Source organism: Carettochelys insculpta, chromosome 5 (assembly GCF_033958435.1).
Source record: "Carettochelys insculpta isolate YL-2023 chromosome 5, ASM3395843v1, whole genome shotgun sequence".
In the NCBI taxonomy this organism is placed as follows: domain Eukaryota; kingdom Metazoa; phylum Chordata; order Testudines; family Carettochelyidae; genus Carettochelys; species Carettochelys insculpta.
The window spans coordinates 21,239,859-21,267,434 of NC_134141.1; the positions used below are offsets into that span (position 1 = coordinate 21,239,859).

Sequence of the window (27,576 nt, forward strand, 5' to 3'; positions counted from 1 at the left end):
GGGGGAGAGAGAGAGAACATTCCTCTTCCCCTTCAGCATGGGGCATGGATTACTGTCAAGGTTACATTATTGTAAATGGTGAATTCTCTCTAGCTTGATGTCTGCGCTGGTTAATAGGAAAAGTCAAACCTTCAGCAAAAATTAACCAAAACAGATAGAGTATATTCTTCTATTTTCTCAATCACTGGAAAATATGTTTAATTATGCAGTTATTGGTCGCTTGCAGAAAATACAATTCAGTACACCCACTTTCTCTTCTTTGTGCTATGGCGTTATTGTGACATTAATGAAAAGTTTATCATTTTTAGAGCTCAATTGCAAAGAAATAAGAGAGAGAAGCAGCATTCCACTTTTTTTTTTTTAGAAGACTGTACTACTGTTTCCTCTAAGCTAACATTGCACAAAGAAACAAACATACAGGTTTAATAGTAAACATTTTAATAAAGGTATTTATCTATAGCCAGGCATAAATATTTGCATTGTGCGATTATATTGTCGTGTTGCAAACTATACAAGATTTAGCAATCACACAAAGGTATGTGACTGTTGTATTTACAAAAATAATCATATAACATTAGCAGACCAACTTAAGAAAATGGTGTTTCAAGAACTTGGATGGACCCTTAACTAACTATTTTCATAGACACATGGACTGAGAGCACCCAGATAAGAGCAAAAAAACCAGACCAGACAGAACTGCAAAGTGCTGCTCAAATGTGGAAATACAAAAAAATTGAACTGCGAATCAGCCCTAATATATGTACGTATTTTAGGAAAGTTTGCAAAGATGAATAAACTACTATTATTTTATAAAAGTAGTAGAAAATAAGGAAAGGAATTTTAAAAAGTTATTTTTCCAGAACTTATGGCAACTTCTAAATCCCACATCTTATTCCTGCTTCACTTAGAGGGTGAAAGACTACAGCTGGGTCTACACTTGCCCCCAGCTTCAAAGAGGGCATGGTAATCAGGGCCATGGGAGACTACTAATGAAGTGCTGCAGTGAATACACAGCACTTCATTAGGCTAATTCTCCCCCATGGCAACTTAGAAGCATCCAACTTCAAAGTGACAGCATGGGTGTAGCCACAGGCATCTAAGTTTGACGCTTTGAAGTTGGTGCTACGAAGTTACCAAGGAGGAAAATTAGCCTAATGAAGTGCTGCGTATTCATTGCAGCACTTCATTAGTAATCTCCAATGGCCCGGATTACCATGCCCCCTTCTAAATTAGGAACAAGTGTAGACAAGTCCTATATGTATTAAGAATGCATATTGTGTGCACCCCCCAGCTGTAAATTACAAAATCCAGTGATAAATCTCTACTTTTCATCAAAGAAACCATAAAACTAACGGCTGTGTGCCACTCCCAGGTACCGCTTCGACGTGCAAACAACTCTTTTTGAAGATAAATGGAGCTGTGCTTGCATATCCAGAAAGACAATTTGGCTTTAGATGCTTACAGCCTAAAGGTTCTGTGTGATAACACTTAACACACTGGTGAAATTCTCCTCATTCTGGTAACAAAACCTGCAAGACTAGTGAAAATGGAAATAAACTATGTAATTTAAGTGGAAAACATTCCAATCCATATTAACATCTTTTTAATTTTTTAAAAAAATCATAAGGTTTGAAAAAAACTTGGTACGGCCCCTATTTGTATGCAAAACAGTAGTTATGTAAAATGGGCATTAGATCTTTTGATTTATATTTTTCAATCATCTCTCTTGTATATCTTCTGAAAAGTGTATCCCACCTTTTATAGGGCATAGTCTTTTGGCAACATTATTATTTAATACAACCTATCAAATTGGTTGCTCTTAATTCATGTTATGGTTTACCAATAACTAATAAAGGATACCTCTATTTTTAACCAAGTTCGAAAACAAAATGCTTTTTCTGACTACTCAAATTAGGTATTTGCTCAAAATAAGAAAAATCATGTTCATTTAAGAAAGATAATATTACTTTAATAAATGTTTAAGATAGAATTAACTATTACTTTAATCCTATAATAGACAACTAAAATGCGGACATCAGAATGTCTTAAATTTAACGTAAGCTGTTAATAAAATGATTGTATTCTTTCCAACTGAATACAGGAAGGATAAAGTGTAGCAATGTAATCAAGACTGGTTGCATGATGCAGTACCGGGAGTCTTGAAGAAAGGATGACAGAGGAGAGATATGAAACATGCTGGTCAAGAGAGAAGCCCTAAGACAATCAGGGCAAGATAGGATCCTGGAAATCAAAAATGCAGAAGTCCTACAAAAGCTTTTTTCAAAAGTTCTGGAATAGCATGGAATTAAAACTCTTTCAAGGTTCTTTTAAGCTAAATAAAGATTTCTGCTGATTTATAATATCAAAATAGTTTATGATTTACAGCAATCTATCGAAGAATGAAAAATAACTCACATCCATTAAAACAGGCACTTAAGGACAGCTTTGTAAAGCTAGTTTAAGAGTTGGGCATTTAAAATAGAAACAAATTTGAAGTATTCTAGGGACTTACTAGATGATTGGGCTGAAGATAAGATTCACCCAAAATTATTTTAGTGTCAGAGTACAGCAGGAAAATAAAGTATGCTGAGAATCAAACCCATCAAACAAATGAAAGCTCCAACCCAAAAGGAATAATTTCAAAATAAGAAAACAAAATGGCTATACAAATGAGTATGTATCAGAAGGTGTGAGTTACGATGGACCTCAAAAACAAAAATTCCAGGAGTGGATCTGAAGGAACATATAAAAAAAAAGAAGAAAATGGTATTCTACAGAAGATCATAATAAGGCTGTTGTTCCAGTAGTGCTAAAAGCAGAGATCAAGAAAGTTTGTATTATCTGCTATTCAGCTGAAAACATTACGAATGATCAAATAAGGCAGTATACTCGCTATTATTTTGACGTGAATGTAGCCTGAATAACTACTCTTGGTGTATGTTATATGTTTTCTGTACTACTAAGGGTACACATGAGTAAAATAACACAAAATCATACAGTTTAGAACTTCTTTATACTCTTTTGATTCAATGTACACTCAATATAGCAAAGAATAAAATGCTCCAGGAAAAATTACAATAATATTACAATATACTTTGTAACCAGCTGAAAGGTTAAACAACACAGCAGGGAAGACCTGATATATATGAAATTAGCTGTAGTTTTGCAAGCCATTTACTTTAGCATTTACAATAGAGCAACATTTTAGATAGCTCAAATAGCACCAGCAATTTCAGGAGAATTATATTCCCTAACTACACACACTCCAAACAGTGATTTGGAAATAAAATCTTGGCAGCAGATACTACACGCCTTGGATCTGCCACAGTTTTCAAAATGTATACTGGCAATATATTTATATACCACTAAATAATTCCCCTTCAGCTTTTATGTCCACTGATCTATAGATTTTATTTTTAAAGCCATCCTCATATATGACTATTCACACATAGTAACAGCAACTAGAAAAAACTCAATATGACATCACAGCAGGCTTTTCTTTGCTGAAGTCCATTTCTTCTAGTGAATATTAAACTTTTTAAAAAAATGTGTTTCTCTGAGTAAAGGCAAATGTGAATTCACTCAATATTACATTGGTTGAATTATTTTAATATGAACATGATTTTTATGTAAAATTGATTAATTCACTAGTCTTCTGGAATTCATTAGTTTGCTTTGCATGCAGTACTACATAACCCTAGAAATACTCTTGCATTAATTGTTACTCTTAAAACCTCAGGATATGCTTCATTCTGCAATTATTCCAACTCCATTCATACAGTTAAAATAATGTCATACTACTCATAGCATTATTCCAAAGATTTATCTGTTTCTCTCCTCCCCATATTTATCATGTCTTTTGGTAAACTGACCTGTGCTTTCTTCTGAAAATCATTGTGTGTGTCATGAGTATTGGAAGCTTTTAATAAATTTGAGTGACATATAAAAATTTTGTACTAGAAGTGATTTAACTATTTTATCGTGAACTGTTCATTTATATATAAAAAGTAAAGAAAATAATTCCATGGTATTTATCCATATAACCCCCCTCATCCCCCCCAAAAAAATCTGAGTTAGACATTTCACGCCAGCAGCATCATTCTGAATTTTCATCAAGCTGTAGGATTAAGTCTGTCCGACACCCCATGGTGGCTCACATCTATGTGAAAAATGATGAGAGAACTAGAGTTGTCAGTATTTGATCACCACTTCAAAAGGTGCTCTATCTAAAATCACACAGATTATTCAAGAGCAGTTGTTTCCAACCTTTTCACTAGTGCAGACCCCTATCACCCTGCAAACCATTTGAAGACTCCCCCCGCATCAAAGACAATTCTAGCCACTATGTCCACTTAATCAAATGACAAAGGAAACCACAACATAGTTTTTCTGACAGAAATTAATATTATTGAAAGATATTTAATTTAAAAATAATAACTAACTTTGCAATTTATTTACAACTTATTTCCTATGATCATTTTTACTGACCTTTTTCTTTTTTCCACAGACCCCTGCAATACCCTGGGACCCCAGGTTGGGAACCACTGTTCTAGTGCTCAGTTTCTGTAGCAGATGTGAAGGAATCACACTTAAGCAAACTGCGTGATTACACTGTATTTGTAAGGAATCAAGTTTCTAGATTTAGGTGTCTAATTTCATAAGTAAAAAGCCCAGCAAGCCAAAAGTTGGTAGAATTTTTTTTGTCCACCAGACTATTTCACCTGACACTGATTACATGTTATACAGGCAGAATGAAGCTATTACAATTAAGTTCCACAAACTTTGTTTTTTTCTGTCTTTTGTTTTTCCTAATCATCGAACAGTCTCACATGTTACGCAGCAATTAAAATGCAATAGCCAGAACTGCACATTCCATGTTCTCTGTCTCTTGGAGCTTCTTCAGTGATTACAACTTTGGATGACTTTCTCTCACTTCTTCCAATTTAGAAAGGATCCACTGTGCGATTTAAGAGGGGAAAAAATAAAGTACCCTTAGTAAAAAGTCTGTCAAGCAGTAGAAAATTTGGCTAGGATGGCCAAACATACCTGGTCCTAATAAAATCTTAGAATAATGTAAAGATAACACTCAACAGCAGTATTTTTCTTTCAGGCCTGAGAGAAGCTGCCTGAAGTTTAAATTCCACTCTCTCACATGACAATACGCAAGACTACTGCTAAAATATCAGACTAGGACAAGATTACAATTTCCTAATTGTAGTTAGGATTGCTACCTGTCTGTGTTTTACCTGGATAGCACAGTATTTGGCTTCTAGGTCTGGGTGCCATATATGAACTATAATATTTTAGAAAAGTAATAATTGCCACAGTGTTCCACCATGTACTGAAGAGACACTATGGTTCATTTATATTACAAGCTCTCTAGGCAAGTCACAGAACACAGGCTAACATGGTCCCTCCACCAAACAATTACAGTTAAATTTTAGAGGTGGCAAAAAGAGTGAGAATGACAAACAGTTGGAAGAGGATGGAATCTGCAAATTTGACTGTTGCTGCAATATAGTCATATTGTTAGTTTGGACACTAACACATTATTGATTCTGTTACGGTTTTTTTTAAAAATGTAGTTACAATTAAGAAAAAATATACTAGTAAGTTAGCACAGTGAAGAGAAATGAGTTTTTGAAAAGGATTTAAGAGAAAGGGCACTGGTATGGCTGATCAGAGCAGGGAAAGGCATTCCTTGCATCATGAGGGAAAAAAAGGAGATGCAAGTGTCCTGGAAGAAAGACACAAACAGCAAGTCAAGGCTGCCTGGACAGATAAATAAACAGGAATGGAGTTGTGTGCTGTTCTGTGATTCCATTTCCCCATCTGTAAATTGTAGCTACCCAAATTCCAAGGCAATGAAGCAACCTTGTGGTCATCTAGTCTGACTTCCTGTGTAACACAGGCCATACAATTTACCCAAAATAATTCCCAGACCCTCTCTTTTAGAAAAAACATCCAATCTCGTTTTCAAAATTGTCATTGACAGAAGACTCACCATGACCCTTGGTAACTGGCTCGAATGCTTAACTACGCTCATTGTTGAAAATGTACCTCTTTTGCCAGTCTGAATTTGGCTAGAACCTGGATTGTGTTACACTGTTTTGTTATTCCTCACACATGTAACTTAGTCACCCTTTGTTAAGCTGAATCTATTGAGCTCCTTGAATTTATCACTATTAGGCAAGTTTTCTAATCCCTTAATAATTTCTAATGGCTAATCAATCTCCAGTATTCCAACATTCTTCATGAGTTTGGGACACAGAATTGAACACACTAGTCTAGCAACAGTTGTGCCATAATGGCCTCGTTTGTAAAGTGCTTTGAGATCCACTGATGAAAAGTACTGTATAAGAGTTAAGTATTAGCCATTATGTAGGACCTTAAAAAGTCAGAATAATTATTATGTAGAATATTAGAAAAGAAACAAAAACTTCTGGTTAATTTAACAAGTGTGTGGGAAAGGGGTTATTGGAGGGAATTGCTCTTTGCATTCATGTTTGCGGAATGTAGTGCCCTAGCACAGAGCTGAAAGGCCTACTAGGATGACACACAAGAAACTGTGTGAAAGTGATGTTGATCTCCTACAGTATAGGGGAATGCATGGGCACACACACATCTGCCTTAGCTTCTTGTCCCTAACCAGAGTCCTGAAGTTATATATAGAATGTAAGGTAGATGTGGTGGTGATGGTGTGTGTAAGATGAATACACAGTAACACCTCCAGAAGCACAACAATTACTGGAGAGCAACATATCTTTCTTAAAGGGATTTTGTGTAAGTCCACCTATGGGAGTGTAGCAAGCGGTGCATGACCTGGAGGATAGTAAGCAAGGAATTCTAAGATAAATATGAACAGTGGCACTGTCTCATATCCCAAACTTGGCATCAGATTCACTATGACAATCAGTCTAAAAGCTTTAGCTCAAATTCTATCTGGGCCGGGGGCCCAGTGATTTTTTTTGTCTGATGGCATGCCGGACCTCCTCAGAAGCAGGCAGAATCAGCAAGGTATTCCACGGCTGAGCACAATGGAATAAACTTGATGTCCTCAGAAAGTGTGGATTCAAGGTGAGTACACTCTCAAAGCAGTACTTCCACTGTTGTTTAATGGTCACACTGTCCTTGAGGAGTGTGGAACAATTCTGAGAACGTAAGGATGTTTGGCCTTTGAAGTTTAGCTCCTATACAGCTTTTGTTGCTTGAAAGAAGCTTCTCATATTGTCCTTGTCAACGAAACCATGGATCTTTTGCCACCACTTGTTTATGAAGTCACATAATTTACTTTGGATTAAGCAGGTGACAGGCTTCCTCGGTTTTTTTTTTGTTTGTTTTTCCAGTTACAAAATGCATTTCATTTATGCTGAATTAACATTAAGATTTTCTCATTGGGTTAATCAAATCAATTCTCGGTGCCAATAAGTGAAATAATCTTTGGTTTCAGCCATTCATGAATTGTGAATGGTATTTTTAAGTTGATTACAGTGCTCTTGAATGTCTCACAACTGGCTTGGTCTTTAAGTGCTTTCACATTGTACTGCTTTCACTTACTCTTTGGGTAGTTTGCAGTGTAATGCAGTGAGCTGTAGGTACATGACTGATCTTACTAATTGATGGGCTGCTCAGTAGTGATTGATTAGTACCTCTCATAGCTCATGTTATACAGGTGTTGGGAAAATCTCAGGCTCTGACTATAACAAGAAGTCAAAGAGATGACAGTGGTGGGACTGAGGCTGTTTCCAGGTGGTTTTCAATTCATTATGTGACAAGGTAAGGCTGGGAGGGGGTAAAAACAAGAAGGAAAAGCAGGGCAGGAAAACAGGCAGGGTGTGAGCAGCAGGGGAGGAAGATGCCCTGGGTCAATTGGGGCCAGCAGGTACCACTTAAGCCTGCTTTTAAAAGAACCCTTGCCCAGTAGGCAGGGGAGAGACAGGGGAGGAGAGGACAGGACAGGACAGGAGCAGAGCAGAGCAAGTTTTCTAGAGCCACCAAATGAAGGAGAGGAGTGCTCAGTCACAAGGGGCTAAAGCCCCTGGTCAGGAGGCCTGAGATTTGGAGTAAGGCCAAGCAGGCTGAACCCGCAGGAGGAGCCAAATCAGGAAGGGGAACAGGCTGCTGCTGCAACTGCTACTACCACTGCCACTACCTGGAGGAGGTGGGAGGGGGAGAAACTGTCTAGGGAAGTGGCCCAGGGAAGAGCTGTGGTGTTCATAACGAGGCGAGCCCTCCCCCACCATCAGCAGCCACACAGGGTCCCTGGGCTGGAACCCAGAATGAGTGGGTGGGGCCCGGGTTCCCCCCAGACCACCATCTCTCCCCCTTCCCCCTCCTCATGAAGGGCAACGGTGTCCAGGCCGTGGGAGAGCGGACTAAATAGAGGCTTGGAGCCCAGGAGCCTGGCCAGCCTTGTCACAGTTAGCTTGCCTTAAGATGATGCATATAATGAGCAGGTTGTGCTCCAGACATTTCCCGAAGAGGAGCATACCACTGGGCTTTATATTTCCCACCCCTTCTTTGCCTATTATGCCTCTCCAGATTGGAGAAAACATGCAACTTGGGTACTGAAATCTCTCAGGAGGAGGAGTTTGTCTGCCTTAGGTGTGATTGTGAGAACTGCATCAAGAGTTCTCCTTGTTGCCTTCCTCATCAGTAAGTGTTGTGGTATATGCGTGTTGTGTATGTGGGAGGGGCTGGCCTCCCCCCATCCCTCTAGGGTGTGTGTGTGTGTGCTTCTATGTTATTTGTTGCACACCATCAAATTAATAGTGTTAAAGAAAACAAAGTCTTACATGGGCCTAAGCAACGAGATAATTAGCATTAGATGTGTGTAAACACTAATTAGTTTATTGTTGGTTTATGTTTGTTTAGTGGCCATGAAGAATTATTGGAGTCTGACCAAATAAAGCAGCTTTATTACCAATGTATTACCTAAAAAAGTTTATTGAAAAACCAACTATATATAATGGAGTATAGATGAGTAGAGGTGTATTTTACTGTGTATTTTAAAATACTGTAATTAACTGCATGATATAAGAAGTAAAACGCAACTACAATTTTTTACCCCAATCACTAAGAATTCAACTATTTAAGTTGTGAGCATTGTAATTTATTCATGGGGAACATTTCAGATGTCAGAATATTAATTATAACACAAGGAATACTATCACAATTGATATGCATAATTCAAGTTTTTTTTAATTATTAACTTCTGATATGAATGCTGAATATTATTTTAAGATGTACTTATAAGTGGAAAGATAATATATTCTTCGCAAAATAAGTTTACTCTCCAAAACAAGTAACAGCAATTACTTAATCATCTGCCACAAGAAAACACAGTCACTAAACCTGCAGTCTTCAGGGTACTTCCTCTCAACAAAATTAAGTATGGAGTATTTTCTCCTTACCATTCAATGCTCCTATGAAGTTAGGGTTTTCACCAAAAGTACAGTATTGTATTACTATAATTTAAATAGCAGTTGCTTGAATTTACCTTAGCATCTTCTGGAGTCCTAAAATTAACTATTTTTCCAAATTCTTTGGCATGGAATACAGACTTAACTCGTTCCTATAAAACAAACAATTTTAAGTTAAAGTCTAACCTCAGTTTTAAGTTAATAAATAATACTTTAATACTCTGATTTGCTTTACAAGAGTTCATTAAAAGTGCGGTCTACCGAATAAACCAATTTTTAACCAAAAATCTTACTTCACATCACTCTGTTTACTACACTGTGTGTCAGTCACTTTAAACATTGATATCCATAGAATACTCTGCTCTACCTAGGTCACTTGGGTTATTACAAGCAAAATTTGTTTCTACATAATAATTGTATGATGTAATCTACAGGAGAACCTATGTGTACTGGAGCTAAATTTCACTGCTTTTTGGCAGTTCTCTTGTGTATGGACACTATTTTACGTTCTTAGTGAATTCCATTTTAGATTTAATTCCTCCTTCCTGGTTGTTTTTCCCTATCTGTGCATGGAAGGTCACCTTCCTATGACCCCTGTTGGACACTCAGCTGATTTAAAAAATGGTATTCCTGAGAGAGGCCAAATTGTCTTTCTATTTCCACTCCTGTCAGGAAGAGCATACCAGATCTTTTGCCAAATAATTCTTGTGCTGGGGATCTTAGAGAAGGTATTTGGACTTAATCATATAATAAACCTTCGAGAAGTGCGATTTCTATTTGTGCTTAACTCACATTAATGCTGGGAGAAAGAGTGCCTCAAGCAGCTGTATGCCCTCCCAGCTGGGAGAAGCTAGGGACCGTGGGGCTGCCCCCTCATTACTTCCTCCATCTGGGAGAAGTTGGGGAGCAGCAGAGCTCTGCGGAGGCTTCAGCTGCCCGCTTCCCCACCATATTTATGTGAAATTTGATTTACGAAGAGGTTGCCCAGGACACAACCTCCACGTAAATTGAAGAATTACTGTAGGAGATCCATATTTGGGAAGAAAGACCTTCCTGTTGCATCCCAGGTGTTAAGAAGCTATGTGACCATGGGCAGCAGCTATAAGAGGCAAGGGGAGGACATGCTTCCCCTGGGTCTCAGTGCTCAATCTCTCCCCTGTTCCTATACTTATTCTGACAGTTCCTGCAAGCTCCCACAGCAAGGTGTTGCAGACTAATGACTCTTCCCTCACTCCCCACCCCCAGAGGATCTGTTAAAATAAATATGAAAAGCCTTCCAGCTTGCCAGGCCTATTACCATAACATTGAACCTATGAAAGAACCATTAACTGGTAATAAAACCATTTGACAGGCATGTGCCAACTGTGAATTTACTGACAAAACCAGTTGTGCATTACTATGTCTACAAGACTTTAGTTTAAAATTTGCTTTAAATATTTCATTAGTTTGTTGCTGAAGATTATAAAATGACCTCTCTTAAAAAATCCTTGCACAGATATTTAGATATACAATCTGAGTATTCCACTGCATGTCCGAAGATACAAGCATTTAATGCTATAGATTTTTAATAAATTCTTCAATAGGCCACCTTATCTAATTTTAATTTCTATAGTAAAAAAAAATCTCCATCCTAAAATTTTCCTGTTCTTTCTATCAATCCCTACTCTCTTTTCACCCCACTTTTGAAGAGAGCCCTGAAAGGGACAACATTAGCAGGACAGATGAGTTTCCCTTTTACTTCTATTTGATGAACTAGTTTTAAGAGAACGCTCCACCAAAATCAGTACCTTACTCAGATATAAAATCATTTGTTATGCCTAACCACCTTTTTAGACATATTATAACAAAACATACAATGAAATTTCATAGATAGGTCTTGTTATGAAAATCACACAAATAAATTAGTGTTCCCTTTTTGTAAAAGCAATGAGCTTTGTTATAAGCACACTACATCTGTCTTTTTTTTATTTGTTTAAATGTGTAGTAATCACATTGTTTAAATGTGTAGTAGATGTGTAAAACAGAGAGTTGTATCACATATTCCATAATATTCAATGTTGTATTCATCAGGACAGCTGACTTGCCCTTACTACAAAGGTTTTGCAAATATATCTCTGACAAACTTCAAGATGTCTCAAAAACCCTTTGATTGACATTTCCCCCACAAATTTATACCACTAATTAAGTACATTCTGGATGTCCAGGCTTCACAATCTGACATCCAATGAAAAACATGGTCAATTTTATTTAGAAAGAAATTTTAGAAGAGTGGTTTTTTTCCAAATGTCATTTGCTACATTTGAGTTCAGGGATTTGGCTGGGAGGGGTGAGAAGAGGGATACAGTGCAGTGTGTACAGCATCTGGGCACAGCAGGGGTGGAGTATGGGAGTGGCCACAGTCTGGGTAGCTTGCCTCCCCGAGCAGCAGATTCATCCACCACCCATATGTGTGACCCTCTTTTACTACAGTGTCTCCAGAGGCAAAGGAGCGGTACATAGGGATCCCAAGAAGCTGTAAGAACTCTAAGGCCATGTCTACAAAGCCTGGGTTGTCAGCTTCATTTGCATACTCACATGGCTAATTAGCATAGTCATGTGAGGTTTCACTCTCGGCAGAGGGGTCTGCTGGCAGGAAAGAGGCCGTGTAGACAGACATCCCCTCTGTTGCTAGCCCCTTATGCCTGAAAAAGTGAAATCTCATGTGCCTATGCTAATTAGCCATGTGAGTATGCAAAAGGCAAGCCATTTGCAATTTCCAGAAACCTCCTAAGCGAAGCTCTGCCGGCAGCAGAGCTGACGACCTGGGCCATGTAGATGTCATCTACGAGTATGTCTACACTGCATTGTTAAGACCCCGTTCACACTTAGGCTTGAGCCCAATTCCCTACTCCCCTCCCCCATCTACATACAAATCTCTGAACTTGTTAAATTAATCCCAAGATGACACTTCAATATAGATGTATCTTCATCCTCTGGCTGGCTGAGAATCTCCAAAGTTGGAAGCAATTACTGCAGAGCTCTTTTTGATATGGCTGGTTCTACCACATGGAGAACAAGTGGAGGAAACACAAAAGCACAAAACACACAGAAAGATCTGTAGGTGGACTGTTTATAGTACAATACAACCTGGGAACGAGTTTTTTATTTCTTCATTTTAATATACATTTTCACCAAAGAAAGGCCTGCTGACAGGAAGGGGAATGGGGATTTAAAAGGGCCTGGGTAGTAGCAATAGCCAGAGCCCCAACTTCTTTAAATCACTACACAGGATGCTCAGGCAGGTCTGAGGGCTGGCAGGTGGAGGGAAGAGGAATACAGGGTTCTCTGCTGCTGAAGACTGGTCATCCTCAAGTCCCATGACTTCCACTCCAGGCCTCGCCCCTTGTGGGAACACAGAGCTGAGCCCACACCACCTTGCCAGGGACCAGACAAATCCAGCCCCCTCCCCCCCGGTCAGAGAAGAAAATTGTTTGAATGGCAAGTGAAAAAAAGAGAAGGAAAATCACTCGCTACCACTCAAAACTGACTTTAAAATCTGCGAATTGAATAATTAAAATGGGAAAGTTGAGTTACCATTCTGATCTTCTCAGAATCACAACTTACAGGAAAATTAGTTTGGGATATGACCAAGTGTTCACAGACAAGTCTGAGCTGTCTCTTGGAAGGTGGCAAAAGGTAACTTTAGAAAAAAAAATTAAGCCATACTTTCACATTTCATTCTATTAGCAAGCAGGAATTCACCCTACCTTGGCTTCAATGCGTAATCTTCTTCCATCAACAATGAATGGCTCTTTGGTAAATTCATCATAAGTGTACTGCCACTCACATGTCAGCTGTCCGAATGTTCCTTTTGTCACAAACAAAACACCACTAGAAAGAGTAAAATATCGGGATTTAATGGGATTAAACAATGCACTTCAAGTCCACACTTTCATTAATTTATATCCATTTTCCTGATTGTCCCTGTGTAGACAAGTCCTAAACTCTGTAGGTTTTTGTGCTTACAGACAATAGTATTTGTCAGCATTTTTCTTATGCCAACACACCAACTTTATTTCTAACCTGACATTTGCAAAAGAAAAATTGTCCCCAGGCACAAAAATGGAAGTGATTTATGTTGCACTATTAAATACGCCTGAGTCTTAGAAGAAATGTTATTCCTGTATTATTGCACATCTTTATTTGGATCTCAGTTCTGCAATGTGCTTTACACAAGTAAATCCCTGAATTCATACAGACATACAGAATCCTGCTGACTTCCTCCTGACTACATAAACAATTTATTTGTCTCTGTTACAGAAAACATTAAAGCAATTTAGTCATCCTTGGATTATAGAAATTGGTAATGAAGGAATTACATGTAACAGGATACCAGACACATTTTTCTTCACTTTGTGTGTGTTATAAATATATATTTATAAATGAATACAAAATCTCCATGAATATATATATATATATATATATATATATATATATATATATATATATATATATATATATATACATATATATGTCCTTTTCCATATATTCACAAGTGTGAACACACATTTAACAAAATGATAAAAAAATAGCTGTAATATCTAAAGTTACAATCACTCCAATAGTTTAATGGTACATTTTCCAGTAGTGTTACTGTATTTACTACTATTCAAATACAAAAGCATTTACCTTTTTGTTATCATTAACAAATCTGTATTATTGACCATGGCATGTGTTACATATTTGAGTTTTGCAAATCTCCCATTTTCAATTTTCTAGAAAAAAAGAAGAAGTGTTACAGCATCCACTAAAATACAAAACAATGCTGGACCTTCAATCTGATAAAGAGTGACTTACAGAAAAAAATGAGAGCACAACTACAACCTTTGTGACATTTTGCATTTGTCAGGAATATATATTTAGATACAAATATATAAAGCTGGATGCAATCCACTAGGTCTTGATTCCAAACAGCTCTTCAGAAGAAATCTGAGCTCAAATTTTCCCATACTTACATTGCATTCCAATATAATTCACAATTGTAGGAAAAAAATGGATTCTCAACATAACTGTGTCAGGACCCTTGGATATTTAACATTAGGATCAACCTGGCTGCCCCACACATATGAATCACTTATTACTGGTAACTGAACTGAATTCAGCTCTGTGCAAGAATCCCATATCAGCTACTAGGATCAGATTAATCTCAAAACGTTTCTTAGGTATTGGAGATCACACAATGGGTGACACGTTTCTGCATTTTCTGTGCATTTCCCATCACAACAGACAAATTAATTTATAGTAGATTATGAACAGTGCAGCTGAATCTTCTCACTATTTATGAGTGAATTGTATTTTAAATATAGAAGCTCTGTAAACTTAGTACTACTTTGCAACTTCTACAAGCCTGAATTTCAGAAGAATGAACGAATATATAACAATGTAAAACAGGTTTCTACTTCAACTTCAACTCTGGCATAGCTCCTTTGCTTGCAGTGACTCTGTTCCAAAACCATTCTGCTTAGCCTAAGCAATTTGTTCTAATTTGGATCGTGTGTTGCTGGGAAATAAGGACAAGAGCTGTTTGCTTTCTCTTTGTTCCATCAGAGCGCACACACACATCCGCTTTGTATGCAAATGGCAAATAGCACAGTTAACAACAACAAAAAGCCTGTGACATCTTGTAGACCCAAATTTTTTCAAAACCACGTATAAGGTTCATAGATCAGTCCTCTCTCAAACAGAAAAAATGGAACCAAATGGTGACCATTAACATGATTAAAAAAATCAAAAAGCAAAACAGTGAGGCTGCAGAGTTCTGTTACAAGCAAATAGACATGGAAACCCCTTGACCTAATAGAGTTTAAAAATTATGTTTTCTTTTGTACACAGTAATTTAAAAATTGGGACATCTTCCAATATATTGTTTGCAGGCAAAAATCACATAATGCAATCAACTAGGAGAAAAATATATACAGCAGACCCTCGATTTACACAAGGGTTCCGTTCCCAGGCACCCTTGCATAACCCGAATTTTTTGTAAGTCGGGGTAAGTCTTTTTCCCTTGTGGAATGCAGGTTCCGCAGCTGGTGAAGAAGCAGAAAGGTAAGTCCTGGGGTTGGTGGGGGGGGAGCAGCTGGGGAGGGTTAAGCCTGGCAGTGGGTTGGGGCCATATGAAGGGGGCAGGAGATCTAAGCCTAGGGTGGGTTAGGGCTGCCGGGGGGCAAGGGTGGAGTTGAGCCAAAGCCACATGTGGGGGTGGTGAGCCGTAGTCCTGCTTGAGTGGTGAGCCAGGCCACAGGGGGTTTGAACTGGGAGGGGAGGATGGAACCGAAGCCACGTGTGGGGGGGAGGGTGGGGGTTGAACTGGTGCCACACATGGAGGGTTTAAACCGGGGCAGGGGTGGTGAGCCGGTGCCAGAGCTGGGTGTGGGGGTGGTGGTTGAGCTGGAGCTGCGTGAGGATGGTGAGCTGGGAGGGCGTTGAACCAGGGCCAGGAAGGTCGAGCTAGAACCATGCCTGAGGGATAGTGAGCTGGAGCCAGGGGTGGGGCGTGGAGTGAGCCGAAGCCATGCACAGGTGCTGAGCAGGGTTGGGGTGGGAGGGTTGAACCAGGGCTGCATGGGGCTGGGGGGATTGAGCCAGGGCTCCGAGGAGTGATTTTTTGAGTTGCGCCTAACTCGCATTAATGCAAGTTAAGTGCAAATTGAAACTGCGCATTTTGAGGGTTTACTGTATGAATTGGGGGTCAGCCGCATAAAAGCAGGGTCATGTACTCTGAGACCTGACTGTATGAACAATATACAATTCTATGCACAAGAAACACAAGTTTAAATTAACTTACCAGTTGTTACACTGGTTTAGAAATTTTAGTGACTAATAAATTTATTATTAAATCACACCACAACAATGAACAGAAAAAAATCACTGAAATGAAAATGCCGTAATTAACATTTGCTTGTCCTGTCAAGATTTTATACAGAGTTATTTTATTCAGCAATGTTCCACAGTTACACCTAAGGACTGGACAAAAGAAACATTTAAGCTGAGCACACACTGCCAACAACACTTCAAATCCTGTGGTGAAATCCTGACCTACTCAAGTCATTGGCAAAAATCTTACTGATTTTAATAGGGGCAGGGTTTCTTCCTCAATCTTTTCCTAATAAAACTAAATTACTCCTCCATAAAGATTTGACTCTTATATTCTCTAGTTAGGCACAGTACACTTTCATTATACAATTCTGAAAAACAGTACTGGCCACCCGTGGCTCTGGAACTGCATGTGGCTCTTTAAGGACTTCTTTGTAGCTACCAACAGTATAATTGAATAAATAAATAAAAACCCTCCTAATTATTTTCAGTAAACGGTGAACATCTAAAAACCCAACAATGAACAACTCTACCTAAATAGCAAATGATATGTGATCTCAGAATGTTGAATAACTCCCACTTTAATATGTGCAGTGCATTGTGAATATGATATGGTATATGTGTTTTGATTGTATTGTTTATAAAGTCTTGATTTTGAAAAGGAAGTTTGTACCATTCCTGCTGTGAAGGACAACATTAATTTTAAGTAAAAAAAAAAGAAATTAAACATGGAGTAAAACTGGCATAATTAAAGTAGGTTCAGGAGTGAAGTCAGGAAGAGAGTGACACAAACACACATGTAAAATGTGAGGAAACAGAATATGTAAAAAATTTGTGAACATCCTGCAATAAACATGTATCACATTACAAATCAATCAAAACAAAAAGGCAGTCCAGTAGCACTTTAAAGAATAACAAAATAATTTATTAGGTGGTAAGCTTTCGTAGGACAGACGCACTTCTGCCCACGAAAGCTCACCACCTAATAAATTATTCTGTGAGTCTCTAAAGTGCTACTGGACTGCCTTTTTGTTTTATAAACTAGAGACTAACATGGCTATCTGTCTGTTACTATTACAAATGATTGTGTGCGCTGCTCTTAAAATAGGGGTTACACAAAGTATGGCTTGAATTTATATATTAATGACCATCTCTTATTCACATGCTATGTGGCTCTTCAATTACGAGTTTCTTAATGTATTCAAAATATGGCTTTTCTTGCTATTTTGGTTGCCAACCCCCGGCTATGTTGGTCAAAGAAACTTCTAACAAGTTTATAGAACAGACACTTTAAAACATATTTCTAAGGCTTTGCCTACATTTAAAAGTATGAAGTAATTACTGTATGGGGAAGAGAACCTAGTGACAGGCGATGTGGAAAAAGCTGAAACACTCAATGGGCGTTTTTGCCTCTGTCTTCACAAACAAGATCAACTCCCAGACTGCTGCACCGGGCAGCATAGTACGTAGAGGAGGTGGGCAGCCCTCAATAGTGAGAGAACAGGTTAAGAACTATTTAGAAAACCTGGATATACACAAATCCATGGGTCCTTATCAAATGCATCCAAGGGTGCCTAGGGAATTGGGTGATGTGATGGCAGACAATTGGTCATTATCTTTGACAACTCCTGGTGACTGGGGGAAGTTCCAAATGACTGGAAAAAGGCAAATGTAGTACCCATCTTTAAAAAAGGGAAGGAGGAGAATCTGGGAACTATAGCCATTTCAGCCTCACCTCAGTGCCCAGAAAAATCATGGAGGGGATCCTCAAAGAATCCATTTTGAAGCACTTGGAAAAGGGGAAAGAGATTAGGAATAGACAACATGGATTCACCAAAGGCAAACCATGCCTGACCAGCCTCATCGCTTTCAATGCCTCTGTGGATATGGGTAAGGGGATGGACATGATATACCAGGGCTTTAGCAAAGCTTTTGATATGGTCTCTCACAATATTCTTGCCAGCAGGTTAAAAGATGTATGGACTGGATAAATGAACTGTAAGGTATATAGAAAGCTGGTTAGATCATCGGGCTGAATGGGTTGTGATCAATGGCTCGATGTCTGGCTGGTGATTGGCATTAAGAGGAGTACCACAAGGGATGGTGCTGGGCCTGATTTTGTTCAATATCTTTATTAATGACCTGGTGAAGGGATGGATTGCATCCTCAGCAAGTTTGCAGATGACACTAAGCTGGGGGAGAGGTAGATACACTGGAGGGTATGGATCGGATCCAGAGTGACACAGACAAATTGGAAGACTGGGCCAAAAGAAATCTGATGAGGTTTAACGAGGGCAAGTGCTGAGTCCTGAACTTAGGACATAAGAATCCCAAACCCTGCTGGAGACTGACTGGCTAAGCAGCAGTTCTGCAGAGAAGGACCTGGGCATTACAATGGAGCATTGCCAGCATAACTAGGGACGTGATTATTCCTCTTTATTCAGCGCTGGTGAGGCACATCTAGAATACTGCGTCCAGTTCTGGGAACCCTATTCCAAAAAAGGATGTGTACACATTGGAGGGAGTCCAATGGAGGGCAACAAAAATAATTAGGGGCTGGAGCACGTGATTTAGGAGAAGCTGAGGGATTTAGACTTACAAATAATTGGCTTTGTTAATGTAGCTGGATTGTATTTTTACTGTAGATCCAACTTCCAATTCATTCTATAGTGGCATACTTGCAAAACCATGGAGTCTCAATGTTTTAATAAAATTATGTCTTTCATAATGAGAGCCATCTTTAAGTGGCAACAAGTGTTTGTTTTTTATTCAACCATGCAGAACAACCATAAAATGACACTGAGTTCCATGTTACTTATGATTCAGCGATTTCATATTTAATTGCCTCAGCTTATAAGTATAAGGATTGAAAGTCAGGGTGTTTTTTAGTAGATGCAACAACATAGTCTACTTTCAGTTGTGTGCATGCCCAGCATCCCAAAACCGGATAATTTTGCCTAGCATGAATGTATGAAGCGGCATTCATACTTTGTGCTCATTTACCCACTCCCAACTTTATGAAGCCATACCACCTTGACCCTCCCTCAGTTCCTTCTTACTGCCTGGGGCTGAAATTGTAGCTCAAAAGTCGTTCTTAACCTCACAATCTCTCTCAGACTCTTAATGACTTTTTCTAGTTGTATATAGTTAGAATCCTTCACATTAGCTAGATTTAGTTAATTGTTTCTGCTAGTGGTGCCCTCAGTAAGGTTCCAAAATTGTCCATCATTGTTCAGTAACCAATTCTATAGGCAGTGCTTGCTGTACTCAGGTGAAACTGACATCAAAGAATCATAGAGTTGGAAGAGAAATAAGGACATCATCACGTCCAACCCCCTGCTCAAAGCAGGACCAATCCCAACTAAATCATCCCAACCTGGGCTATGTCAAGCCAGAACTTGAAAACCTCTAGGGACAGAGATTCCACAGCCTCTCAAGGTAATCTATTCCAGTGCTTCACCACACTCCTAGTGAAACAGTTTTTCTCAATAGCCAACCTAGACCTCCTGCACTGCAACCTGAGCCTGTTCAGTCATCTGTCACCACAGGAAACTGCCTCTCTCCATCGTCTGTGTAACCCCCCAAGGTAATTTAAGGCTGCTATCAACTCCCCCTCACTCTTCTCCTCTGTAGAATAAGCCTAAATCTGAGCCACTTATTCATGCTAAAAATGCAAACAGTAGAAGTTAAGTTTACAAGTTACAGTTTGCTGGCAATAAATCCAATAAACCAAATTTGTAACCTGAAGTACTACAGATTAAACTTTTCAGAAGGATGAATTTATGCCTAAAAGAGGAAATAGTCAATGTGGTTATTTTTCATATTGAAGAGAGCACATTTTTTCCTCTCCTTTCTTCCAGTACAATTATACTTATATCCAATATACTCCTGTATTCTTCCTGCAGTATCTATCTTAAAGCAGCAATGAAATGCAATATTTTTTTCTAAACCATTTTTATGGAATTTTCTAGAGGAGTCCAATATTGTAGAAAATACAGTAGTGTAAGGTACTATATAGTTAACTTCTGCATTAGTTCCCTTGGAAATGAGTTTTCAAATCCAGTGTCCTCACCTGACTATTTGGAGGTTTAATATTCACTCCACTGCCTGAGAGTGCAAACTGGGCAACAGCTTCTAAAGGTTATGAAGTAGCAACATCACGAAAACCAACATAAGCGGACTGAACTTCAAGGCATTTCTCTCATCAGAAGACATAATAAAACAATAGGATGCAATGGAGGAGGTTGGATCTTTTGATAAAAAAGTTAAGGATAATGGCTCATGTTTTTAGAATTCTTCTGATATTTGAATAAACAGTTGGTTTGCGCAACACATACTACTAAACCCTATATAATGCCCCATTGCCTCATAATACCTAAATGCAGGCATATAAAATATCAACAGGATTACAGAAAAATATGAAAGCCTGCTAGTAATTAAAAAGTATAAATAAAGTACTTACTTGTCAAAAAACAAAGAACAGAAAGCTTACAATCTGATACTGTGCCATGTAAGCCTTTGGTTATTTTGTGTTCTGCTTTTTCCACCTAGTTTAATAAAGACCTGTATGTTTTATACATGTTACCATACAGAATAATGTACAAGACTAAAGCAAGTATTTTCATATTCCCAAAATTAATTTACAATCATTTTTGGAGTAAATGACAGTATAAATGCATTCTATAAAGAATGCTTCAAATCATATGAAGAATCAAATCTTCAAAGGCGAAAAAGGATTTAAAGAGGATCCATATTTTACTGAAAAATTCAACGTGTAAACTAAAATTAATGTTTAAGAACCAGTTACCTTCATAATGAGATGATGAATGAAAAATCAAAATGATCAAATGATTTTAGTAGTTTTTTAAACTAACCTTTCAAGGACAATCATAGTAATTTTTACATAATCTAATTCTGGGAAATATGAGTGATTATGTTGGAACAGAACAGATGAACCAATTTTTAGATAAACTTTAAACAAGTTTATTAAAAGAAATTCAGACAAATATTTTTGAAATATTAAGTGAACAGAATGCAAAATATTCAACAGTGTTTTCAATATAAACAAACAGTACAGCTCAAAGATTACACTGAATGTATGTATATCATAAAGGCATCTTGGCTAACAAATGATTTAAAATTAAAAAAATAGTAAAACAAAATTCTGATGAAAATGGAAAAAAACAGATTAATTATAATTTACCAAAATTTGCCTGCAAAGATCATTAAATCACAGTAAACATTAGCTCCTGACTGTCAAATAACGTTTGTTCAACTCAATACATGAATGTAAACGTACTATATTCTCAAATTATCTGCTTAACTATTAACTTATATTTTGTTTGCCTATATTTTGTACAACTTTTAAAAGACAAAGATTAAAAACAAAGTTACTTTCAGTCATGGCAGCAACACCACTTAATAGTATAAAGACAGACATCCAATTAATGTGCCAAAGCTCAGGCATTTGTTATGGTGCATATTTTCCTAACTTTCATTATCATCATCATCACCACTACTACTGAGAGTCCTACTCCATTCCCTGTAGGCCTGTCTTTTCTGTAAGCATGGTAAAGGAAGAAAAAAAAAAGCAGAAGTGTTAGTTTAAGATGGTAAGTTAGTTTTTAAAAAGCAGACAAATTCTGAAATTGCTTCTAAATTCAGATACAACAGAAGCGTTCCAATCCCCTGTCTATAATAAACTGGAAATGTATTTCCAAAGATGTATTAGATTGTAAGTCTGAAACCTGTCTCACACAGGCATAATAATGTACTTGCACAAAGACCAAAATGATTCCAGCAGGGCTCTATATAAGCACAGTGGTCTGTCTTCATATGACTTATTGCAAGATCTGAGCTTTAACGTGTAAATCCTATCCCATAAAAGGAACATACATCAGCTGACTATTGCATTTCTCTTAAAGGTGTCAGTACTTGAAAGTCATTTGGCCTCAGAATACTCTTCAAAATGATAATAATCTAAATACAATCCTCATTTCATATTATTGTTTAATAAAAACAGAATGATTAGAGAAAAAAAATCTCCCATTTTCCTGTCTTCCATTTGAAAAACTGTGATGGGACTGTACTCACCAAGACAACATAAAAAGCAGAATTACACATTTTTAATCAATCTATTGGCCAGTGCCTACAGAATCCTCTCACAAAGCTACTGATTTGCTCACAAATAATGCACTATCGAATCCAAACACTTGCAAAGTTAAGGTGGAGCATAAATGAACAAAATAATTATACAATTTCTCTCTAAGAAGCTGGACTTACTCTCTTGTTGCCATTCCATTTTACTAACATTGAATGAAAGATCAAAGGGGAATACACCAAGAACCCTATTGTCTCATTAGAAAGAGGACTTATAGTGCCTAACCCTCTTCCTGCTGTTTATCAATAGCAGTATTTAACTGTTTGCCAATTAAGGCCATGTTGATTAGTAGGTCTTCTGCAACGCAATGGCGTAAGAAATATAAGCTACATCATGAGGAAAAAAAAAAAAGTGTATAGTCCTTAATGTTATAGGGCCCACAAAGACTGTTGAAGAGGAACTCTGGAGTGAGGTATAACATTGACTCAATTTACCAATTTCATTTTCAGAATACTTTGGTTCAGATAAACATCCTTTAGCAAAAGGTGCAGTAGGGAAGATGAATCTGTGACATGCAGAATACACAGTCAGATCCTAATTTCATATAACTGGTGCATAGTACAGCAACTCAAAATAGTTTCTAAATGAAACAAAATTGCTACCCAGGGAACAAATATTTTTAAAAAAAGTTTGGCTAAGTAACTCCTCATCCATTCTGTAGAAGGCCACTTACTCTTTCTGAAATTCACCTCTGAATCTCAGGAACTATATATCTATATCAGAACATCCTATTTGCCCTCGCCAATTTGCATTCAGTTAGCAACTATTGGTACTGTCTCCTTCCAGGTGGGGATATTTTTAAAATTCAGTTTCTATGGCAATAAAAGACATTTGGATGTTAGGAATTTTCTACTTTGTTTATGGATATACTGTACATCAGAACCGAACTGTAATGTTAGAATTATATATCAACTTTCAATTAAAGGTAGCTAAAGTAAAATAGGAAGCATTTCAATTATTGAAGTACCACACGATTTAAAAAGTTATGAAGTAACTAAGGAGTTAAGCTCGTATCAAATTATACAAGTCTAGATTTTTAGATATCAACATTTCTACAGGAAAAAATACTCATCTGTGTTTAATTGATGGAGTGTGATATACATAAACTTACTGTATCTCAAATACAAATTGCTGCAAAAACATTACTTCTATATTTTGAATTAAAAACACAGTGGTTGCCGGAGAGTTTAATCAATTAAAATTAAGGGAAAAATATCACTGTGCTTTAACTTTACCTGAATACATAATGCAAAAAAAAACCCCACTAAACAAAAAACTGTGCTTACTGCAGCCATTGTAACAAAACTAAAAGGCCCAAGACACACGTGCACACACGTAGGCACACACACAGGCATTTATCTAAGCCAATCTGGCAATGTGCACATAATTAAGGAAATTGTGATATAAATTATGCTGCACGTTCCCTCAAAGATCATGTGTTAGCTACCTTTCTATAAAATCTTGTGAAACTGGTGATAAACCCCATGCAGTGAAGATACAAATGAGATTACATGTTACTAAATATCAAAAAAGTGCTGGCAGGTGACACACAGTAAGAGTAGAAATTCTGGAAAAAATTGATTTTGGATTTTTTTCTCCCCCAATGCAAGTTTATATCAAATTATGTTTCAGTTGCTTCACCTGTAACATCTGACTTCCGGTCCCATCCCTTAACCTGTAAGGTCTAATAACGCCATCCTCAGAAAAGAAACGAGGTGGGCGCAGACTCGTCACATCATCAGATGAATCTGTAGCTCTGAAAACAAAGCAACAAATTCAAAATATGTTAAATATTTAACTCAGATATCAATATACTTTAAAAATTACATATTTTTCAGAAGTGCCTAAGTTTACCCTCCTTAAATGCTTAAAATACTGGTAAAATAACATATTTGCTCTCTTTACCTTCAATTTTTAGTTTATTAAGACACATGTACGTATAGCAAACTGCATAGTTCTAATCTTCACTGACTACTCAAGGTGCCTTTATATAATTTATGCTATATATAATATGCATGTTATATATACATGATATACACATTACTTGAATTATGGTTTCAATGGAAAAGACTTACACGTGTGCTTATATTTAAGTCAATGGAACTACATAAAGACTGCATCCAAATGTGTGTGCATATTTATGTTACTGATTTATGGACCACAAGGATGAACAAGTAGGTATTTATTTACAAGCAGAATTCCAGAGAACATGATTATATGATTAATTTAGGTCTGAAAAACTCCTCTAATTTTCATGTAAAAGAATCCTGTGCTCATGTTCTTTCAGCTTTGCTCTGTTTTTTCCACAAAGGAACTTTGAAAAAAGAGCAAGAGGCAGTGGGGTTAGGAAAAAAAAAATGGTCCAGATTCATAAGTGACCAGGCTAGTAAGTAAATATGGTCACAGCATGAGCTTTCACTTATCAGTTCTGGGGAAATTCTGCAATTTTACCATGGGTGCAACAGTTCCTCCCAATTTATAATTTTAATAAGGTCTAGAAAACTAAGGATGGACCAAACTTGCCAGCTTGACTGGAATGCAATAACTTCTAATCTGTCCGCCGTCTGAGGGACTGAATGCCATACACAAATTTGTACCCAAGATATTTTGAAAATTTAGTCTCATATATGCAAAGTAAACAGGTGTCTATTAATGAGAGATTTTTTTAAAAAAATCTTTTATTCCCTTACTTTTGTGTGCTGAAGATTATTCACAGAACATTGCATAAATACATATTTTTAAAAAAATATGCATTTGATATATTCATATATTTAATGCATATAAATTTTACACATAGATGTTTCAGACACTTTGAAAAGTATTATTCAGACTACTTCGGCACTCCTCCTTTTGTACTGCCAGATGCCATTAGTTACCACAGATTTAAACAGAGTCCTTTTAGGAAGCCTCCTTCTAAAATAGTTGGTTATTTTTTTTATCACTAATAACAGAACAATTTAGCAATTTGCAGGTTTCTCCTTTCCACAGGATCTTTACAGACAGCAATTACACTATGAATGGTATATTTTACTAAAAACAGTTAATTTTAAAATTAGAGATATGCAACCACGGAGTCTACTGTTCTAGATAGCTTAGTCCCCAAATGTAACCAATTTCAAATATAAACATTTAATATATTTACATACAAAATATTTAAAATATTTTCTCCTACTTCTTTGTCCACTGAAGTGCATGGTAACTTAGATTCAGTTTTTATAAGCGTTGAGATCACAGTGTGAATTTCACAATGTTCAATATATAGCTGGGTGTAACTGACATGCTGGAACTTTCTCACTTTAAACAGGATGGGAGAGGGACTTGACAATTTCAGTCAGTTTTGGAATTCCCTTATATGGTTGCGGGAGTCTGCATTGATTAATCTTCTGATCAAGCCATAAATTCCAAGCTTCCTTTTGGGCACCTCAGAGTAAGGCTCGGAGACTGATATTTGTAGAAGTTTTGATTATGAGGCTTAAGCGGAGTTATTTTAAGACAAGGGTTAGGGTTACGTTGGGGTTATTTTAAGACAATAACGGCAGATATAAAGTGAGTAATTTTAGTAAATTACACTCGCTATTGTGGTTTTAGTTATTGTAAAAGATCCATAATAACTTAGGAAGATGTTTGCTATTAATATACACTGAATGCATGTTATTTATCCAGAGCTATTATTATTCTATTTTATATTGTACCTTTTAATACCCTGAAATGTGCTGCTTGCCATGTCTATGATTCCTCCAGTGGGCCTTGCTACTGCTCCCACTAATCCTTTCCCAACACCTTTGAAGAAACCAGCTGCCCCTTCTTTCTGTGCTCCTTCAAAAATTAAAAGAAAAACATTTTTCTAGTAATATTTATAAGTTATTTCTAAATATTTGAAAACTTCAAACAAACACTATAATTTTTTCTACTTTCCCTGATTAAGGAAAAAGTACAATTTAATTTACCATAATAATTACACATTATTATTACAAAAGATGATCCATTAAAAAAAAGTTCATCAAGTCAGAATGAAGTAAAAAACAGTAAGATAGATTGTATACCAGATTTGAGTTTCATAACCAAACAATATTAAAATCAACAACACAGTAACTGCTAACACACAGAATCATAGAATTCTATGGCTGGAGGGGACCTCAGGAGGTCTTCTAGTTCAGCCCCATGCCTAAAGCAGGAGCAAGCCCAGCTAAATCATCCCACCCATGACTATGTCAAGCCAGGATTTAAAAACCTCTGGGGATGGACATTCCACCACCTCACTTGGTAACGCATTCCAGTGCTTCACCACGCTCCTGGGGAAATAGTTTTTCCTAATATCCAGCCTATGCTTCTCCCTCTGTAACTTCAGACCATTGCTTCTAGTTCTGCCATCTGTCACCACTGAAAAGAAGCAAGAACTATACTCACCTCTTATTGGTTTTGTCACTATTCCTGTTATGCCACTAACAAAACCCTATGGGGGAAAATAGACAATTCTCATTTGTATGTTCTCAGAACAAAAATTCTAATTGTGATTCAAAATATGGGTTTTGCTGGATGAAGTTCTAACACCCATGGAAAATTAGCAAAACATATGCATTTCATGCTCCTATGCCTCCTTCATATTTTACATATATTTTCAGTTTACAATTACAACCCTGCTTTGATAATAAATTTACAACAGATAGATTAAAATAAAATCTACAAAGATAAATTGGGTGAAGTTGCTTATTCTTTTTCAGGTAATATTTCTTACAGACACTAAGCCTTTCCCTCCACGAGTGATGCCCTCTCTGATGCCAGTAGGCTGTTTATTCATGGCTTCCCTTCTCTTTTGCTGGTGTTCTTCATCCATAGTTATTGCTGCTACTCCTTTAGCCATAGCACTAGTGATTCTTGATGCAGCGCCAGCTAATCCACCTACGGAAAAATTAAAGATGTGCAAGAGATCAACTACTTAACATATTTGCATTATACAAAATTATACGATCATTATTTAGTAAAAAAGAGAAAAGTGTAAATATTTTGCAGCTTACCTACAGCGCCCCCTAACAGTGCCTTAACACCTAGTGCCATTCCCTCTATAAATTCTTCAGGACCCTGGATGGCTCCCTAAGGGGGAGAAAACAGTTTATAAAAAAACAGAAATAATCTTTTTTGAAG

The 27,576-nt window shown here is 37.2% G+C and overlaps 1 protein-coding gene across 4 annotated transcripts in view; it reads right to left on the reverse strand.

Moving 5' to 3' along the window:
- Positions 1 to 1,177: 1,177 nt before the first annotated feature.
- Positions 1,178 to 27,576, reverse strand: part of VPS13A (vacuolar protein sorting 13 homolog A) — a 218,539-nt gene continuing 192,140 nt past the window's right edge. For 3 of the 4 annotated variants that reach the window (XM_074994740.1, XM_074994741.1, XM_074994739.1), the window contains 9 exons: positions 27,450 to 27,525; positions 27,170 to 27,333; positions 26,842 to 26,887; positions 26,127 to 26,250; positions 24,076 to 24,190; positions 14,091 to 14,176; positions 13,169 to 13,292; positions 9,500 to 9,574; positions 1,178 to 4,957 (listed from right to left, as the gene is read on the reverse strand). In XM_074994740.1, the coding sequence (XP_074850841.1) occupies positions 4,907 to 4,957; positions 9,500 to 9,574; positions 13,169 to 13,292; positions 14,091 to 14,176; positions 24,076 to 24,190; positions 26,127 to 26,250; positions 26,842 to 26,887; positions 27,170 to 27,333; positions 27,450 to 27,525 (861 nt within the window). In that variant the 3' untranslated portion in view covers positions 1,178 to 4,906. Of the gene's footprint in view, positions 4,958 to 9,499; positions 9,575 to 13,168; positions 13,293 to 14,090; positions 14,177 to 21,194; positions 22,940 to 24,075; positions 24,191 to 26,126; positions 26,251 to 26,841; positions 26,888 to 27,169; positions 27,334 to 27,449; positions 27,526 to 27,576 lie in introns of those variants that run through there. The other variant, XM_074994742.1, reaches the window with a different exon arrangement.